The sequence below is a fragment of the Barbatula barbatula genome (genome assembly GCF_947034865.1).
Source record: "Barbatula barbatula genome assembly, chromosome: 12".
Lineage (NCBI taxonomy): Eukaryota > Metazoa > Chordata > Actinopteri > Cypriniformes > Nemacheilidae > Barbatula > Barbatula barbatula.
In genome coordinates, this window is record NC_136775.1 from 19,386,657 (window position 1) to 19,408,305 (window position 21,649).

A 21,649-nucleotide genomic window follows, 5' to 3' on the forward strand; every position below is an offset into this window, starting at 1 on the left:
ATGGATACTAGGATTGGCGGGTTGACAAACAAGTGTGTTCATGCGTATGTAAGTATGATGGAATGTATCCACACCTCTTTTTCATTGGTGGCAAATGTGGTAATCTTGAAATAATGAACACTATCAATGATCTGTTATCCGTGTGAAACTGTCCGCATCTTTTGAGCAAATAGGCATCACACAAGCGTACGCGAACGCACACATACACAGCATCTCAACAACATTTACATGATGTACAGGTGTGCGCTATGAGTGAAGTCAAGAAATGTGGGACAGAAGTGAAGCCATGAGAGATGAGTGAGGGGGGGGCGTGGGTGTCCGTCTGGCCCCTACAGGCCCCCGAGCTGTCCAGCTTTAAACAGGGACAAAAAGTTGTCGGGTGAACGTGAAGAAAAAACCTACACCCCTCCCTTCACTCCTACCAGAGTTCGAGGGGAGTGTGTTTTTGTGTGTGTGTGTGAGAGAGAGAGAGAGAGAGAGAGAGAGAGAGAGAGAGAGAGAGAGAGTGTGTGAGAGGATTGGAAGCGCGCTTGAAGGAAAGGGGGAACGTTTCGCCGAGTAACTCCGCAAACTTTGCGACTGCAAGCAAAGAGAAAACTTTCAGTCTCGCGTTTCTCTCTTCATTGTCTACACGCAAAACGGAACTTTACGCAAGGCAAACGGGCGCGTGTGAGGAGTTTATGCGCAAGAGGACAGAATGAGCACTGGATCCGTGTGCAGGTATATTCACCATCCGCAACCACATGTGTTCAACATCACGCACAATGACACGTAACATGCCCGAAACTTAGTCGGGATCTATAAGAGGAGTTTTAAACGCATTTGCGGCTTTTGCGCATCACTGTGTTATGGCGAGAGAGCGCAAAAGCGCATCTATTAAGGTTCATACCCTGCGTTTAGCCGCAGCCTGTGGGCACGAGATTCTTTTTAGATCGGGTGTGACATTGTGCCTCGGGTTCCAAAGACTTTATCACAAGAGTCAAAAAACTGTTCAAAAAATGTTCTTGGCAAGGAAAGAAATGAATGCTATGGTATGCACGTGAACACGAGAAGAACAACACATGCATAGCCTGTTGCGTGTGTGCATAGGGAATATCATCCGTAAGTCAATAAATAATAAAGGAATGCGGATGAGATTTCTGTCATAAATCCTTTCTTGATGCAAACAAATGTTCTTGCTTCATTTCGGAAACACGGTGGAATCTTGTTTGTTTTTCAACATTATCATCCACTAGGATTGTTTCTGATTCTTTGAGGATTTGTATTTGATCCCTTAAGGATTGGATTGAATTATGTCTCATTAACATTCCTTCAGGATTTTTGAGAATGGTGCACATCAATTCTTTAAAATTGAGTCTGCTAAATGTTTCATTATACACTGCGGAGGCAACAGTGGCATGGTGAGCCATTATCTGTTCAGCAGGGACAGGGATTTTGGTGACGTCTTTATCCAGTAGAGTGTAGGGGACGGATGAGGCAGGGGGTCATTACTGCGGCTTGAGTGGCCCCGGGGGCCCCGTGTTTCGGGGCTCTATAGCTTCAGCCTGATGGTGTGCTGAGGTTTCCGTGGTGCACCACTCTAACCTACGTCTATGATTTCGGGTCTGCGGCTGCCCTCAAACTGTCATGCATCATCTGAAATACTTATAATAAACTTATGGACACTTATCAGCCAGATAAACATTATGGATAGCACCATGTTCCATTGAGATTGACAGTCTTCTGTACTTGATGGGGTTCAAGCCACCCCTTCACTGTCCAGTGAAAGTTATATAAAACAGTCATTTCAATGAATTGTTTCCTGCTCTGACCTCATCAAAGCAATGCTGACAGCCGAACGGATGATATTTTCTCAGTTTTACAACAAAGTATACTCGTGTTTGGGTGGGTTTACCATAAAACATTAAAACAAACCAATAAAGCAAACCATAAGACTGTGTAGTGAGTATTTCACAGTTGAAATTGTAAAAATTGTCATTTTCTTGATACTTTATCTCAGGTTTCAATATAAGATATTGTACCAATAGATATTCCTCAATTCTCTGTTTTTGTGTTATAAAATCTTCATGTTTGGTATTTTATGAGAGTTATGACATTGATTCAGGAAGCACAATACGTGCCAAGCATGCAGACTGTTTTAAAGGAATAGTTCACACAAATAATTGTTTTGGCCATAACTTCCTCAACCTCAACCTCATGTCACCCTAGGTGTACACGCCGAACAAAATGGGAGTAAGCGCATGTATCCATCATAAAAAAAGTTATACACATCACTTCAGATGATTAACATGTCTTATGATGTGAAACGATACGTTTGTGAGTAAAAAATATTAATATTTTTAGATTATTTAGTCACATTTGGATACATCATTGTACTCACAAAAATAGCTGGACACTCGGTTTATACATCTTACATTTAGTCATTTAGCAGACGCTTTTATCCAAAGAGATCAGGGAGCTTATCATTAAATTCTCATTGGTTCGCAACAACCACGAATAATAAGATGAAGCAGCATTGCCAAAACCGTTTGTGTGCCAAATCTATATGCCATCCATCCAGATCTATGGCTTTGATGACCTGATCCATTCAGTCAACTGTGTTGACAAGATGTTAGATGTTTGTATTGTAGAAAATGCAAGAGCAGAATGAATTTCACATGCAGATATTCGCACAACTGAACAAGCAGTTATTATTTTATTGATGGTGCTGTGTACACTGCTCTAGCAAAGTGTACAGTGTGCAATCTTAAACCTGACTACTGCGGATTACATCGTCACCCAGACTGTATAAATAATGTAAAACATGTTAAAACAAAGATAACCCATGATTTCCATTAATAAATGGTCGTCTTTAACCCCAGACAGAAGTCGAATAACATTTCACGGAGGACCTTTGAAATGATTTGTTTGAAATGACTAGCAATCCTGTTCCAAGAAAACCAACATGACGTATTTTTAGAGCTAGAAAACCCCAAACATAACATGACTATGGGCTAGGAGTCTTCGGTTATGAAATGTGGTCGATATGAGAATGATCTGAAGATAAGTCGGACAGAGGAGGATCTGTTTACAGCGAGGAGTCGAGCAGGGTGGAATGATCGGACGGGAGGAATTCCAGGAAAGCCAGTGGGAATTACAGGCTCTTGACATTTTGTTAACACAGTTTTTTAATCGTCCATAAGATGAATCTAATAAGACTGTTGATGACCACACTGATCATATCATGGTATATTATGCCAATAATTTTAAAGTGGCCCTACTCAGACAGTTTCTGCATATCTCGTGTTAGTCTTTAGATTGATCTTAGTTATAAAAGACAGACACAGCTGTACGATTATTTCCGAAAATAAGCGACGCGGATGGGGGAGGAGGAGGCGGGACTAAAGCATGTGTGCACACATTGCCAACAAAACACAAACAGTTTCACTTCCCGCATGCGGGTCATGTCCGGCATCGTTTAAGGCTGGGACCGCCGCTCCGTGTATCCGTTTCAAACGAATTCCAGCGTTATAGCCACCGCTTATATAACATTCTTCACCCAAATGCAGTGAACAGACCAACACAGCTGAACTTCCCGAACGTAGTTATCTCTTTCTCTTCCCGCACACAAGTGAAAGTCTCCATGGTTGATGTGTGCTCTTCCGGGAGAATTGTCCAATAAGGGACTAAGTTGTTACGGAATGATCTTTCATGTTCGAAAAAAACTTTCCGAAACCTGTACGAACATACGAGTGTATGGAGCACAGAAATACTACGTCACACGTCCAACTCGTTTTTGGTCGACCATGTTAAGCATGAGAAGACAGCACAAGATTGTCGATAATGCAGAATGCATGACACACCGTTGCAGGGCCGCTTTAAAATAGTATTAGTGTATCACAATGTTTGCTCATCTTTCTGTGTATGTTTCTTCTCTTCCTCACAGATTGTGTGCAGTTTTCTGTTGTGTGTTGACTGCGTTGCCTGTAACCACAGCTGATACAGCAGAGAAGCAGGTGAGAGAAGCTGACGATGATGGCGAAATTATATTTGACAGCAGAACTGTGTTGCATCATTTGAATTAAAAGATCATATCAGCTCATTGTTGAATATTTTAGGATTTAGAGAGTAGTTACTAGACTTTTCCATAGTTATCTTGTAAAAGTTAACCCAAAGTCATCAAGAGAACATTGTACTGGAATATTTTCCCCAAAAAGGAAAAAGTATAATATTTAGTTTTTGTGTGTTTGGGTTAGTCTACTTTTAGGAATCTGATGGCATTTTCAGTCATACATTTCGAAGGGTTCATGAACCTTCAAGCACAACTGTAGGTTTGTGGAAGGATGAAGTACACATAGTATGTTTGTGGAAGTTTTCTTACTGGAGTCAGATGGAGGGCAGATCAACTCTGTTGGACTCTACGGTCAGTGCTGTCCATTGAATCCTCTATAGCAGGAGATGATGTTTCCATTGTTTGGACATTTGGTCAGCTCTGCTCTAACGTGAGGTGCTCCTTTGGGAATATGTGGGTTGTCTTTAGTGGGGCGTTGGTGTAAAAATCTCCATTTGCAGTTTGTGCACATGGTCTGTATACTTTCCAAGGGATGGAAACACACACATGCGTAGACTGAGCATGAGAACCACTGCAGTGGCAGGTTCATGCTGGGAGTGTTTTGTGCGTGTAGTTTATACAGCAAACTGTTCTGCTTTGTTACTGTTGGAACAACAAAAGATGTGGAAATACTCTGAACGAAATCATCATGGTTTTGTTTTTATACGCCACATTTTCAACAGCGCTGCATGCAAGAAGTTGTAACGGGCAGGGAATCACACGCGTACATAGATTACACTGGCTACTGCACGCTTGTTCAGCTCTGTCTATATCTATCCCTTGAAGGTGCTTTACATATAGACACACATACATTCAATGCAGGCGCAGAATTGGCGTGGTGTGACCTTGATGGCAATTTGGCCAGGATTAGAGCTGAATTACAGGCCCCGTTCTGTATTTTCTTTCTCTTTTTTTGGGGGTGAACTGAATGGATCCTTTTGTTCGTCTGTCCCGTCCCTCCTACCTCTGCATACCCTACAGACGCTCACATTCTTTGCTCCTGTGATTGATGAAATGAAGTTATATAAGTCACTGGAATTAGATCGAATCTGTGCCAGAATGTCACTACATCGGGCTGAACCCGGAGCTCGCACTTTTACAGAATCCAGCACACGCCGCTACTTACATTATGAGTCATAATGTCCTTTATGGACGAGCGCTATAGAACAGGACATATGTTTCGACATGCATATTGCTGGGTGTGGTGTGGAGAATGGTTTCGTCTTTTACACGACAATTACATTCTTGCTTATATAAGCATTTGATATGAATTGTGGTACATCATTTGATATTGATCCGTCTGCAGATTTTGTTTAAAGCGTCAGGTTATTCGATTTCAACCGAAGCACCTGGACTGGTTTGAAATTGAGATCAGGATGATGGTTTTGTCACCAATTCCAGTGATACGGTTTGTTGGTACAGCTGGGAATCAATTCAGGATCATATGTGTAATGGATAATGTGCAGCCGGTCATTATCATGAAATAAACCCAGACACGGTAGTCAGTTTTATATCACCTGAAATGGTTTATTTTGCGATAACAACTGGCTGACTGTATGTTATCTAGTTAATTACACAGCTATTTAGCAAGTTAATAAATATATGGACATGAAATATTGATCTGAGTTTAAATTATTTTTGAACGCAAGATAAAATATACTGTAGAGTGATTTGAGAGAAACCATTACAGCTATGTTTGTGAATTTTTTATATCTGATTTTAATTGACATGCATTGTAACCAAAAAATTTGAAGTCTACGAGTATACAAGATTTACATTTAACTACAGGTTGTATATAACTGTGTAGGACAAATACAAATCTTGAATCCAGTACGTCAACCAGACCGATTCATCATCAGAATTTGACTTTATTAAGATTATATATATCAGCTGATAACAATAGGTGCTTGGTCATGTTTATCTACAGCCTTGTCAAAGTACATAGTCTTACTTGAGAAAACTAATAGAGTATCATTAAAGCTTTTTCACAGACCAGGCTTAAAGTTAGTCCCAGACTGAAAAATATAACTAGCATATATAAAAAATTGTCAGTGCGATTTTTTTGTCTAAAGATGCATACAAGTGATGTTTCTTTCTCAAGTATTATTATAAAAGTGACTTAAATATCCTAATCCAACTAAGGCATAGTTCTGGCTTAAGATAAACCTTGTCTGTGAAACCGGGCAAAAATTGCATATTGAAGTCAGATAACGAATAAAGAATATATAAAGATGAACTGCTGAACACTTAAAATGTATATATGCATCAAGAATGGTATTATGAAAGATTTCTAACCTTCTTTTTACAGGTGACTGGACGGCGGTCTCGTCAAGCAGAGGAGGAGGGGCTTGAAGGAGTGTGGGGTCTATGGAGTGAGTGGGTGGAGTGTTCACAGACCTGTGGTGTGGGTGTGTCGGAGAGGAGGAGACAATGCATGCCACCTCCCCAAACTCCACCCCTTGTCTGGAACAGACCAGCTTACCCAGGTGTCATCTCAGCTGTCAGACCCTACTACAACTCTTTGTATCCCGGCAATGAGCCCCCTCCATATGGGGCAGGGGTTGCTGAGAGACCTCAATATTTTTCTCCAGCTAACCCAGCCAATCAGAATCCTACATTACCTCTCTACCGAAATGAAGCTGGTGGTGCTGGGCCAGCACAGTTTGACCCATCCAGTCAGGAGCCAGTTTCAGTTTACCGCTTGCCTTCATTTCCTGAACCGTCTTCTTCTCTTCCGTATGGAAGATTTCCTGGACGGACATCTAGTCAAGGTGCGGGACGAAGTGTGGGCAGCGGCAGCAGGAGGTCAGTTTCCAGCGTCTATAAGAAGATAAGCAGGATAAGTCACCACTAGTGACGACCTTCCTGTTTACACAAGTATACAGTGGACCTTCAAAAGTTGTTAGGCGCTTAGGCCACATTTAACAATGTCTGGTTTAAAATCCTTGCAGAAAAGGCCTTGAATAGTTTTATAGACTGTAGAAAAATGATAGTACTGTATCAATTATATGATATTTTGTTTTACAGTTTATACTTTTTATCATTTATTATTTTAAGTTTGGCTAAGTTATAATATAATTTTAAGTTTGTCCAAAAATGTCCCAAAATACTTTTTGGGACCACTGAAGCATTCCCAGGCAACTCATCTTTCTTTCTTTGCTCCAGGTCTAGTTCTTCTATTCGCCCCGGACAGTTTGGTTATGGCAGGGTCCCTTTCTCGCTTCCCCTGCACAGACAAAACCGCCACGTGCGCCACACGCGCCACCACAACAGCACCACCACCACAGACAGTCCTGATGTTCTAGATGTTAATCCCAGTTTACATGAAGACAAAACGGAGGAAGATACAGAGGTTACCAAGATCAACAAAGAACAAAAAGAGAAGAGGATAAGAGAAAAAGACAGGGCAGATATGGACACACGACCCGTTACCGTGAATACAGAGAGGGGGGATGATGCAGCAGATAGACCAAGTGATGCAGAGACGCCCAGACGACCGGAAAGAATGAGGAAACGAGAAAGAGTCCCCCATTCCCAGTCTCTGACCCAGAGACAAAGCCATGGGCATGTGTCCCGTGATAGAAGCGTCGACAGCCGGGCTTCTCGCCAAGTCCCGCACTCCTACTCACACACTATCCATCGTGCACAAATTCCCAGAGAGCCTTCCTCGTACAGTCTGCCTCTTCCCCACATCCAAACACCCACAAACTCCAACCCTGAACCCTGGGTCCTGCAAAATGGTTCTCAGCCGCCCAGAAACGAGGCCGAGAGGGGATGGGGACTCCCAGCGCACAGTTACAAATGCTCTGGGATGGACAAAGAGTACCGCAGGTGCAACTTACAGGTAAGACCGCCACAAATGACCTTACAAACAAAACATGACGCATGGTAAATCTTTAAAAAATCTAGCTTTTTTGAGCACGTTTGTAGCATCTTTACTCATTCCCTTTGTTGGAATGAAGTTAATTATATATATATATATATATATATATATAATTATAGAAAGTCTCACAACCAGCCCCATACAACAAGATTGAGTCAACTAATGAAGTAAATTTGGGAGTGGGCAGATGGAGAAGTTTTTGAAAACTGCTGAAACCTGCATCCATGTGTTTCCACAAGTGGCACAGAAATGGCACACTGTAACTTTAATGGGCTCATATCAAATAAAGCTGGATTTTGGATGCAAACCAGGAAAACGGAAGGTTTATGTAGCATTTGAACTGTCACATTTTGAAAATCTGAGCTTCCTTGTCCCGCACAGACAATTTCTTGAAACTAAACAGCCCAACCAAGCATTCAGAAACCGTGATGTCACATCCAACTTTGTGGGTCCAATAAAAGGAAGTACATGAAAAAGTCAGTATAGACTTGAAGGTCAGAAAGAGAGATGAGACTTTTGTGTGCAAAAAATCCTGACCAAACTTGTAAGTAGAAACTTGTACATAGATTTTAAGGTAAAAAAATGCAAGGACATTGTAGAATGTGGCCCATTAACTGTGGTTTTGTAAATAGACTAATGGGGTTTTTCTGGTTCAGGCTGATATAATCTGCCTTCTACCAAATATTTTACCTTTCACATCATAATGACCTGAACTGCTTTATATTCTTCTTCTCCTGCATAACAGAGACAGATGTAGGCTCATTCCACTAAAAACATACAGTAAATGATTGTTGGTGCTATCAAAACATTGGTGTTTGTTTGAGCATCCCAACCAACCAAGGACAAACTTCCAGAAGTACATGACATACTTGCTGCCATCTTTAGTCATGGGCTGATTGTTGAGCCAATGACCTAAACTGTTAATGTCGTTTGACTAATCACTATGTAGGCACTGGAAATGATGTCATGACAGTGTTGATTGACTGATGACATCACAGGAACACACACAAATGCCCGCTGTACTCAACCTGTGTAGTCTGTCCTGAACTATGACATTAATAATGTAGAAACAGCGACATTGAAATAGCCAATAGTATGAATTTGCACTGGACTTCCTGTTTAACTTACCAAGCATTGGAATTTGGGAAATTTATTTGAAATCAATCATCTCTTTGGTCTTTTTCGAAACTTCACACTTCCACAATTCACTTATAACTATGTTGTAGATTGTCATCCACTGCCACAGAAACAATTGACTTGTACTAATCATGGTTACATTTTCCCATTGGAAAGTCCCCAGGTCTATGACTTAAAAATCTCTGCTTTCTTGGTGAAAGCGCTTCATCTGAAATACATGAAGCCAATAGTAATTAAAGCTGATTGTTTAACAGATTTCATCAAACGCTTCTTGCCCACTAGGGCTCAAGTGCATTCATTACATCAGTAGATGGATTTTCCCCTCAGCCAGCTGGATCCGTCTCTCCATCTCTCACAATCTCCACAGCAGCCATTTACTTGCGCTTGCCTTCCAGATCGACTTGGTTCATTTACGCAGAGCCTCGTTCTCACTCCCCTGATGAATGTTGGCCGGGGCCGGATCGCTGTAAATCATAAATCACCCGTTTCCCTTTAATCCAACTTTCCAGGATCCGCCTGGGCGGTCGTTATTCGCTCGAGGCCGTTCCAGCGGTTCAGGGCAGCTCGTGAGCTCTCAAAACCAAAGTCAGTCATTTCTGAACTGTGATCAAGTTGATGTGGTGAGGTTTCTGCTGTTGGTAGGGTGATACACTAAACACAAGTGACACACTTTGAGACAGGTTTTTTAAATGTTTGCGATACACGCAAGTAAACTTCAATTCTAGTTTTTATTGAAGGCATCAGTGTCTATAGTCTGTTGAATTAGGTGATGTGTGATTCTTATCTGAAGTACTTTGACTGTGATTGTTTACCCAGTTTTCAGGACTGGGCCCGTTTGCAGTTAAACCCCTAGGTAGTTGACTGAGTTCAGTACAAGGTTAGCACTTTTACAACATTTGTGACCACAGAAAATAATTTAACTTGTCCCTTAGAGCAAAAGTTACAGTTAATATGCATGTATAAAAGAAGAAAGGGGGCCAGCATCTCTGAGGGTTTAAAATCACTTTAAAGCTTGTATGTTAAAAAAATATTCAGAGGATGGGATTTGTGCCTATATTTTGAGGAAAATTGGTAACCGAACAACGCTGACACCCATTTACTTCTGTTGTATGGCCACAGAACTAATGCTAGTGAATGGGTACCACCGCTGTTCAGTTACCGACATTCTTCAAAATATGTGTTCTGGGAAAGAAAAAAAGTCATACATGTAATGACTAGAGGTGAGTAAATGATGACAGAATCTTTTTGTGAATTATCACTTTCATCTGCATTGTATAACAGAAGCTGTCAATAAAGAACATTTCAACTTTAAGAGTATCTCTGACAGCCCACATTTCCCTGAGGTAAGACATTCTTTAGGACATTGCAACAAACATATTATCTTTCCCTCTACCTAAGCATTTATACTTAGCGTTTCACAATAGTTTCTGTCATAATACAGCATTGTGAAATTGGGTTATGTAGTTAAGACATCTGACACAAGTGGCGTGGCGGAACGCAACAAAGCTAGATCAACGAGGAATGTAAACGGAACAATATTGTTTTGTCTTGTATCATTCATAGAAGAAGAAGAGTTTGTTAAGAGCAACATCAGTATTTCTGTTGCTCATTCGTGTTAGCGGCCAATCATAACTTTTCTACCTGTTCCTCTGAAATTGGAGTCATTGGTATAATAGTTCCAAGAACCGTTTCAGGGAAAGTTTGGCACATGTACTAGGGTGGGTCTTAATGCTGCTCTGACCATTTTGGGGTCTGCCAGTCTATAGTTTTACCTGGTCTGTTTCTACCATGTAAATCCAATATGGTAAAACATTTTGTCACCCCAACAATATTTTTCTAAGAAGGAGAAGCTTTTACCAAATTTGAAAATCTTTATCCAATCAAAATAAAGCTTGGTGGGTATCACTGCTACCACACTCTGGCCGTACCTTCCAAGTTTGGTTAAGCCAATACAGTACCCTGCTAAAAGGGTTTCATTGATTTGGCATAAAGTCATGAGCCTGGTCTCTCTCTTCTGGTTTAAAGAACATTTAGACAGCGGGGGGAAATGCTTTGTAATGTCCTTATGGCACCTCAGCTTGACCCATTATTCATTCTTAGTGCCCTTATAATTATTATGTAGGGTTTTCTTAACCCAAAGGGTTTGTTGCAGCTGGGCAATGACATTCCACATATGAAACCCAGAAACAGTTTGTAGTTCCTCTGAATGCTTGTTATTGGGCTAAACATAGCAACCTAGCTGTAATTTTGCTGCTTAAAGATTATTCTATTGAGAGAGATTGAGTTTACAGTCGTATTTCACAAAGTTTCTATTTTTCAGGCAGGTGTTTTTATTCTAGAAGAGAAATAAAATAGATACAAATGATTATCTTGACCATATATGGCATAACAGCACTACCTGTTAAAACTTTTTTGTAAAGTCTGTGGAATTTGGTCCTGGAAGACACTCAAGAGAAATGTTGACGTTCATACTCTTAATTGTAAATGTATCAAATCTTAGCTCAATTTGAGTTATTGCAGAGATCTCTTCTAAAACTCTAGAGGAGAAACAACTTTTTAAAGGCAAACCCTCACAAAAAGTAAGTCCGTTTGAAGTATTCTAGATAAAATCCAAATATATTTAAGGTAAACGAGAGCATAATAATATCAATAGCATACTTGTACATGTACGTGGGATTGAATTTGCAATACTCTGTGGTTATAAACGTATGCTTTTAAGGAAAAAGGGTTACAGTAGTTAACCTACTATAACTATGTTTTTCGTTTGTACTGCAACTTCTTCAAATGATCTTATGAATGTACTTTACGTTTACTAGTTTGTTAAATCTGGCACAAGTTTAGTTACTGTATGAAACTACACTTTTAAGTATATTAAATAAATGCATTAAAAGTATACTGAAAGTATGTTTAGTTTACAAGTAAGCAAAGAAAAAGAAAGCATACATTTTTCTCTCAATTCACTTTCATTGCAGTGTCAGGGAAACCATTGGGATATCTAAGGGATCTTTCCTTTCCCTATGGCGTTTTGTGGTGAATGAAAATGTGTAATTACTAGCGTACATATGTAAAGCGTATCCGTGTTTGTTTTTTTACTGGTAAGATATCTCAGGAATGCTGTTGGGTGTACACTGTTGTATTTTGGAGCAGTGATAAGCTATAGTTAGAGTATGTGTGCTTTATCGTGCGTGTGTGAGCAGGGGAACTGAGAGTAGTACACTAGAGGAAGTGAACTAGAGGAGCAGGGTGTAGGGCGTGTGACACTATAGCACTGTGGACGCATGGACGCACGCTCCGGACGGCAGAAATAGAGAGAGAGCAGAAAAACAGATAAAGGGAAACAGTGTAGTGAAATAATACAGCAAAAATGAGGAAGGAAGGAAGTTAAGCGATTGAATGGAAAGAATTAGAGAATAGAGAAATGAAACATGGAAAAGAGAGGAGACGAAAAACAAACAGAGCTGAGACGACAAAGAAATCTACAGATTGAAAGCTATTCAACATAATGCCATTGAGCTAAGGCTGGAATTGATCTCTTTCCGCGCTCACTAAATAAACATTTACGCTGCCGTGTCAAAGGCTAAATCTCTTCACAGTGGACTTTATGAAACAAGGGGGAGAATTCGTCTCAAATTTACCATATGATTGAAATGCCGACTTAGGAATTAGCCAATGATGAGTTCTCGCGGGTGAACTTCAACAACTGATCCTAACACAGAGCTATTGTATGGCTTCAGATCACAGGGTATAGCCCTGTGTAGTCGTATAGAGTAACTTGTATAATGCGTTTTATGGTGATAAATGTTCCAACTATGGTTAAAAAGTTTCGTTAAAATAATGGCTTTGGTATTTGATAGTTGTGTTCCAGGGAGGAAAGGTTTAGATTTACAAAGGGAAATCATTATAATTTTTGTCACTATTCTGCCAAATTCTTTGGTTTTCAATGTTCGGTTTTTATATTTTCTTACGGGTTTTGAGGAATTTATGCCACAGTGCTAATATGGGACTGAAATCAGAAAGCTGTCTGTCACCTGTTCAAACGCTCCGCTGCGATTTCATCTTGCGCACAGATCTTTTCCTATTCTTTTTTGGATTGGATTCAATTTATTGTCATTACACACATACAAGTACAGTGCAACGAAATGTATCTTTCCACCTTTGTTAGGTTTTCGAGAATATTTATCCAATTTAGTACTGTTTAGTATTCGATGACTTGTTGTTTTACTGTAGTTTACAGCCATTAACTTGTTCACCCGTTCCGTTCTCCTGCAAAGAGGCCTTAAATTTTTTCCCTTTATTTGTCTGTGAATCTTGCTTTATATTGTGGAGTTTTTTCAAGACACAATGGTTAACATCTGCACTCCTCTCCCCTGAAAAAAATGAGGATTCATGCTAACTGTGCACACATCCTTGACAGATTTAGGCTGTATCAACTGTATATGCAAAACACACAGACACCAACTTATACACATGTTATAACCCACATATAGAAAACATGTGTATGTTAAATCATCAGGAGCGCACACACGCACACACGCTTCCAAACAAAGACAGAAGTGTTTAGCCCAAATTCTACAGCAATACACAAATTAACCCCACATGCGCTCTCTCTCTCACACACATACAGAGACCTTGGGGAGTTTAGTAGTGTTTGGTACGGCGAGCATAAGTATTTTTGTATCCTATAATCATGGTTAGAGATTTAAACAAACTCCTAACCATAAGTAGTAAACCGTTTGCGCTATGGACATAAATGCTACCTCAAATAATGCAGTTTAAACCTCAAGCCTCAAAGACTTGGCTTATAAATATTAATTATGTAACGTAATGTAACAAAATAAATCTGTTCCTCGCAAAAGCTGAGTTGAAGGGTGCAAATATTCTTTGGGCTTTCTGTCTTTGTCTAGCCAAACTAGATTGCCATTTACGATATCCTCTGTACGATCATTCACTAAAGAAGTTAGCTGGCTCTCCAGTTTGGTCCTAAAGTCATGGCGCGGATTGCCAAATGTTTTCTGCACGTTGGCCAAAACACTTAAAGTATAGGCATTGTTTCAAAATAGTTAGGATGACGAACTTGAAAATGCAAAAAAAATGTGGTTGCTATGTTCTCATCTAGGGACCAGAATCTCATTGGGGGTTAACCGCGCACCCTAGCAACCGCATAGGAGCACACTGAAAACACTCAGAACATCTATGCAGCTGCTTAACCGTGCCCTGGCAACCACCCACAGCACCCCATCAGATGGGTTTTAGTGGCTCTTGCAAAGTACGTCTCTTGAAATGTGTGTGTTTGTGTGCATCTTTCATCATGCTGCTTTGTTATATGCGTTTACACTGTCCAGCTGCTTTTGTCAGCTGGACACAGAAAAAAACAAAAGAAAGTGAAGAGAGAGATATTCAGAGAAAACTGTGTGAGTCCCGGCTGTCATGTTGTTAGTGTTGACAACATGTGCGGGAAAATCTTAAGCTCTTACCACAGGAATCCTCCGTAGATACATGTGAGCTGGCTATACATTCAACTGTGTGAACAGTACACCCTTATTTCCCACTGAGCTTGAAAGTGCTTGGCTTCCCCTGGTAATAGGATCCGATTGAGCTCCTGTGTGTGTGCGTGCAAATGCAGCCTGACCTGTGCGTGCCCCTTCTCTGACAGTGGTCCTATTACCAAGAAACAGACAAGAAGTAAATTTGGCCTGAGGCAGTAAAGCGTTCTCTGTCTCTCTCTCTCTCTCTGTCTCTCTCAGCTGGAGTCATTAGAGGGGCTCTTTCACTGTTCAATTTCAACAATATTTCAACAGCTTTCCTTGAGTCAGATCTCACAAAAGCCGTTGCCTGACTACATCTGTTGAACTTAGTATTTTAGTTGCGCTCTTTAAAGGAACATTTTATAATCATCATTAACTCAACCCGTTCCAAACCCGTAATCATGTTTTTTCTATGGAACAAGGTTGTTTTTGTGTCCGCTCTTATCCGGACTCTTCCTGTTCACTGCAGCTGTGTCATGTTCGCGTATAATGAAAGGTGGCAGGTTAACATCAGACATAGCGAAACTCATCAGACGTGTCATGATGTGTCTGGACACGCCATATGTGAATATTTCCTAAGTGTAATAATGACATCTCAGTCTGTTCTTCACATTAAAGTCGGCATGAAATTTTTTTTTTTAATTCAAACTGATTTACACAGTGCTGCAGTATTCATTATAAATGATTTATTCGTGCACATTATTCTTTTTACATAATTCATTTGCACTTGTAATCTTTTGTAATCAAAAACGTTAACCCCTCCCCCGAAACGACCTATCCTCACCTCTGGGCGCGAGGGCGGGGCTGCAAAGACTGACAGTTTACAAATCTGACTCCATTTTGTTGGCAACACCCAATTTTTAACGATCCAATCGGTACTCGATGAATGAAATAAAATCCTGACCTACATTTTTTTCTCATTTCAGAAGTTGTTTCACACGGATATACGTCATGATAGGGAAGAAAAAACAATCGCTACTTCCGTTTCATGACGACTTTAAGATTTAAAAGGCTTTAAAAGACGTTTGCAGAAAATGTCTTGCGACCACTTGTATGATACTTTAATGGCATCTTTCCTTATTCACATTTACTGTAGGCAAGTTCCACGAAAACAGATATAATGGCAGAATTTATTATTGTTTTGCATTTTATAGTGTTATTGTAATTCAACTTGTTTAGGGAAGTTTCCGAATATTTCAAACATTTCAAACTAAGCCAAGGTTGTGTATAAATATTTGCCAGTGTTTCATTAAACAGACGTACTGTATGGATGCACCTTAACTCGTAACTTATGTCGTAAGCTCCAAAACCACATTTAACTGAAGAAAATGTGTGCACATGAGCTTTAAACCCCTTGAATAAACGGAACGGGAGTTTCCCAAACAAACACACTCAGATGGGCTGTAAATATTTAGGGACAGCCGCAGTGTGTTTGGCATTCAGTGTGCATTAATAGGAGGTGTGCGCAGTGGTCTGCGGCGGTCCGAGGGGTGAACTGGTTAGCTGACACCCTGATGACCTGGCGACTCCTACATTTCACCCTTGATACTGTCCGCAGCTGTCTCTGCCTGCCCCCGTTTCCTGCTTTTGCGGCTCTGAAAGGGCCCTCAACTTAATCTCTTTACCTCGGTGGGTGGTTCCTTTTGCATTCAAGAGGGTCAAGGAAAAAGAAAGGAAAAGGTAGAAAGCAACAAAAGTTGAGCTGTGATTCTTGATGTACTGGCAAGAGATCGGACACGTGGAACATCTTGAGAAATCCAGCTTGTCTAAACCTGAGCCGTGTTACTGATACTCACTCCGGCTCTCTCTGTTTACAGTCTCAATGCTGATATATTTGGGATTTATGCCGGGCATATGTTTTCATCCGAGTCTGTGGTTTGTAGAGATGGGAATTGGAAGGAATTCGGTGGTTCTGGTTCGGATTTGAGTTTGCTTAATGAATCCCGTTCTTTTACAGTTTTGTTGATGAATCCTTCAGCGATTTTAAGGAAGACAGAATGAGAAATGTTTGAAAAAATGATTTACTTTCTCAGAAGCTTGTTTCCAGATTACTGTATGAGATATTTTCTTGGTAGATGAATCAGATCTGCGGAATCTAATAACTGTCTTGTGTTTTAAAGCCTTATCTCAAAAGGTTTTTCTGAATGTTATGTGTGCTATGTGCGTAAAGCAACCTGTATACCCTGAAAAGAGCTTACACAGACATTCTTTATGGTGAAAAACAATAAATCATGCTATTGAACACATGCATAGCCAAAAGGAAAAAAGAAACATGTTGATCGTCATGAAAACATTCAAGTTTAAAGTCAGTCTGATCCATATATTTTAAAGCAGTATCAAATAAGAGGTACAAACATGAATGCCAGTGTAGCAAGTTCAAAAGCAAGGAAGGAAGGAGGCAGGAACCGGAGAACTTAAACAGACTTTTAATATAACAAATAAACAACAAACCAAAAGTAAAATGCCGACAGCTCCCTCACGGTCGTCTGGCGGCCACACAAAACCCAATAAAACACACCATAAAGTCCTGGTCCTCTCTCGTCGTACACTCCTGTCGCTCATCCTTTTATGCTCCCGGAGCTCCCGGCCTCACGCCGTTTCCTCACGGCTATCGTCCCACCTAGCTGGCTACAGACAGATTTTCAGAACAATAGCACTGCGGCCATTCTTACAGTTCTAATAAGTAAAATATTCATATCAAGATGTCCAATCTTGATAACTTTTCCATGATGCATATTTATTTGCAGATAATCCACCAGTTAATTAAGCCAAATGTCATTGTTGTCATAATTAGGTTTCTTTAGTTTATTCATGTGAAACTGCACACAAAGCGATTCTTGATTTCCAATCTAGGTGGTTTCTAAATTTTTCCTTCTTTGTGTCACAAACTTCACATCTCATAGCTTGCTCTCGCTCTCTCTCTCTCTCTTTGGAAATTTATGTGAGTGTTTTCAGGTTCTTCATCATTTCCGTATGGTAGCTAATGTATCACTTTCTGTCACAGGTTGACCCAGCACACACACACACACACACACACTGTCATGGTTGTCTATGTGAGACACCATAACTTATGTCTCTCTCTCTCTTTCTCTCCAGGCATGTCCAGGTGCTCCAGTGAACCCCAGGGCTGAGCAGTGTGCAGCATTTAACAGTCAGGAGTTTATGGGACGTTTGTATGACTGGGAGCCTTTCACCGAAGGTTAGTAACGGAAATGAAGGGGGTACAAATGGAAAAGAGAAGGATTAGAGGTGTGGTGGAACATTATCCCGTTTCACACCTCACTGCTATTATGAAGTCCAGCATCTTGAGTTTACTGCGTAATAACTGCACACTAGTTATTTGGCTCTAGATTTGCTTCATAATACATTCACATTTATATTAGACTGTGTTTTTGTGCCATTTTGTTACTTTTCCATATTGCCTTCTAAGAGACCTTCATGAACTGTTGATGGATAAGTTACCAATCCTCATACTACAGAATAGTCTGTCATTTGTGCCTTCCTTCAAAGACTACCTATTGGAGTTTTTTTTATTATCGCCTCTACCAGCAGCAGGCAATTCCACAGAAACTTTCGATGTTTTGTGTGGTTTAATGGGAACGTTGAAAATTTGGTAGCATGGTTGGTAGAGCTTCACAGTAGCAGCATGAGAATAATTTGATCACTCCCCGGAAACACATATAAATCAAATGTATACCTTGAATTCACTATCGCAAAAAGCAGAGTTTGTGAATTTAGTATTGTAAAATAAACACAATGGGTAAAGGACTACATATAAAGTTCACATTAAAACGCACATTAAAAGTTCACATTTCTTTTATGCCAAAAATCATCAGCATATTAAGTAAAGATCATATTCCAGGAAGATATTTTGTACATTTCCTACCCTAAATATATCAAAACTTTATTTTTGTGAGTGGATGGCCTGTTACAGTCTGATTAACAATTTGAAAGTGAATTTTCTCAATATTTCGTTTTTTTTCGCGCTCTCAGATTCCAGAGTTTTAAACGGTTCTATCTCCGCCATTTTTTAGTCATATCCAAACAACCCATATATCAGTAAAACTGTTTCTTATCCATCTTTAAGATTATGTAAATATCTCAATTTACAAACATTTACCGATAAGACTTCTTTTGTTGTCCAGGGTCACAGTGTATCAAAGTGATCGCTTATAAAGGAAGGTTCTGAAAGCCATAAGAAGATCTATCTTTGATTCTCTTCTTTTCTTTATGACCTTTTTTATAGTCTGTAGAACTTTTCGTTCACTGTAAATGACATTTTGTGCAACAGCTACTGCGGATGTTCTTTACGGACACATACATCGAGACATTTTTCTTCAATGGCATTATGTTGCACCTTTTTTTAAGAGTAGTTACTTTTTGTGGGTCAATCTGCGTGTTTGTTTTTTAATATTTGACTACTTTTAACTACTTTTCTCATCTCTATTAACCCATTTCGCAATAGTTGAATACCTTCTGCACATTCACCATTACAAATAGCGTAGAAAATGTGAAAAACCTGCACATTCCATTTAGGCCCAACCAGCCGTAAAAAGTCAGTGATTCTAAGAAAGCTCAAAGCTTAAAGATAAGCAGAGACGAGCAGTGTTTCTGTGAGGCTGTAAATGACCAATAAGACAGCAGCGGCAAGGTGGAATGAATGAAGTGGTGAAGATGAAAGATTGTGGGAGGTGAAGGGCGTTACTGTACAAGCAACGTCTTTGTGTCAGAAAAATAAAGAGTTAAAGAGAAGAACAGTTTTCAAAAGCCAGGAATGTGCGACAGGCTGTTATAAAAGTCACCTAGACTAAATAGGTGGAACAGACCACAACTATAAATCAACAGTACAGAAAAGAAAGAGAAAGAAAAGAAAGGGACTTAAAGTGCAGAAATCGGATAAGGGAGGAGGAGTCGGAGAGGACAGAGGTTAGGGAGTCATGGCAACCCGATGAAAAATGGTGCTGTTTGTGATGGATGGATGGATGGCATGAAAGGGCTTGTGAATGAGAGGATGAAGACCTGAATGGAGGAAGAAAGAGCTGAATAGTAAGTGAGAGGCTTGAAAAAGGGGGAAGTGAGGACAGACCTAAATGGAGTGACACCCAATCTGCTGTTAAAGGGGGGCCGTCTGACCCACACCAGAACTCCTCTCTAACATACAGCCATATAGACACGACTACAGATCTTTCCAGCAAAGAAAGTTTGGATTTTGAGTTTACTAGGCTGAATACTCATGAGATCTTTTCTTGAATCTAACAGTAAACATCCCTATTCTTACATTTGGAACCTTGAGTTTACAACCCAAATCTGAAATTAGAACCTAGAAACAAATTCTCAGTTTAGATCCTCAGATCATGATATTTACCGAAGTGAATGGCTCATGAGGAATGCTACAGCAGAAGTGATTCATCCTGTAACACGAGAAGTGCCAACACTAATTTCCAAGGTTTCTTAAAAATACAAGCTGGAACAGAGATGTTGGCGTGACATACAGTAGAGTAGTACAACATTGGCGAAATATTAGATGACTGTTTTTGGGGTTTTAGGATTAATGTAATAGTTGTGAGTCAAGTGTTGTGTATTTCTTGAAAAACAGAAGTGAAGTCTTGGAAATGATCAAAGTGATCCGGCAGAGTTTTGCATGGCGTTATGCAATACAGTGTTCTGTGCATAGTTTTGTATCGGACGGTTCAGAAAGATTCATATGAAAAGAAGTTCAGTATTTTATATGATATTTTTCACCAAAAGTTTTGTGTAAGGAATGTTTGCATTTGTATCATATAAGTCAGTATAATATTAAATGTTGCTTAATATTCATATTTTTGAATTAAGGTTTTGCATTGGACGCTGATCAGTATCACACACAATCCCGGACAAAGTTCAGTAACAGACAATGCCGAATATCATTTAGAGTTCAGGATTCAATATTGGACAGAGTTCAATATAAGCATTCAGTTCCATTGAAGAGATATCTATCCCTCTGTTTAAACTCTATGTAAATACATTTACGTCAAATGAAATCAAAACAGTTAGTGGTATTCAGGCCATAAGCTGTTGCACAAGCGGCGTCAGTGTGACATCAGGACTTTGTTTGGGATGTGGGAGGTGTAAGAATAAGTCAGTATTCATTGGGAATAAAACTTTTATAGATTCCAGAGGTTATGTGGAGCCATTGTTGGACAGGGTGTTGGAGGTTTGGCTGCTGTTTAGTTGCTTTTGTTTTGCTGTCCCCGGGAGACCAGATTTCGGAGGGCTCGACTCTAAAGATCATTATGGGATTGAATGCGCATGTGTGTGCGTAGTAATTGTTATTGCATGGTGCTGCTGTACAGGTCTGTGTATGATTTGGCATTCTCTCAGTATGCCAGGGTTTCCAGGACCAGTTAAAAATAATAATACACACAAAAATGAAAATTGGATTATTTTTACCCTAACGTCATTCTGAATCATGTTATGTGGAACACAAATTCTTTTTGGACTGCAAACTTGGACAGGAGCTTTCACAAACGCACCGTAAAGGTTTTTATTGCAAACATACAATAGTGAGAGGCAAATGGTGAAGTCATTTAGCATGGAAATTCTTGATGTTGGCTCAACAGAAGGACAGATACATTTATACAAAGTGACTTACAATGCATTCAAGGTTTACATTTATATCAATTAGTTTATTCCCTTGGAGTTACGTCCATGTCATTTGCAGAGAAAAATGAAATTTTGCTCGGCTCCTACAAGCTATTGAGAACACATGCATGGGCGTCGGAAGCATATGAGTAGAACGTAAAGAACACAATCGCGATGCCCGCGGCTCCTGGTTACATATTGACGTCTTTTGAAGCGAATCGATCGTTATTTGCAATAAACTCAATATCATTGATCAAATTAAAAGCGGTATAATACAGCTTCAGCCAAACGTCCTTATCGCATAAATGACGTGTCTTCAGTTCTGCACACATGTCCACCCTAACCAAGTAAACAAACCAGTGTCCGTTCACCTTTGAGATACTGCATACGTCA

At 39.9% G+C, this 21,649-nt stretch overlaps 1 protein-coding gene across 1 annotated transcript in view; it reads left to right on the forward strand.

Annotated features, from left to right (window-relative positions):
* The first annotated feature begins 360 nt into the window (after positions 1-360).
* adamtsl4 (ADAMTS-like 4) overlaps positions 361-21,649 on the forward strand; it is a 41,210-nt gene continuing 19,921 nt past the window's right edge. The window contains exons 1-5 of the mRNA XM_079469174.1: positions 361-720; positions 3,926-3,995; positions 6,399-6,895; positions 7,256-7,934; positions 17,732-17,834. Coding sequence (XP_079325300.1) covers positions 698-720; positions 3,926-3,995; positions 6,399-6,895; positions 7,256-7,934; positions 17,732-17,834 — 1,372 coding nt within the window. The 5' untranslated portion in view covers positions 361-697. The remainder of the gene's footprint in view (positions 721-3,925; positions 3,996-6,398; positions 6,896-7,255; positions 7,935-17,731; positions 17,835-21,649) is intronic.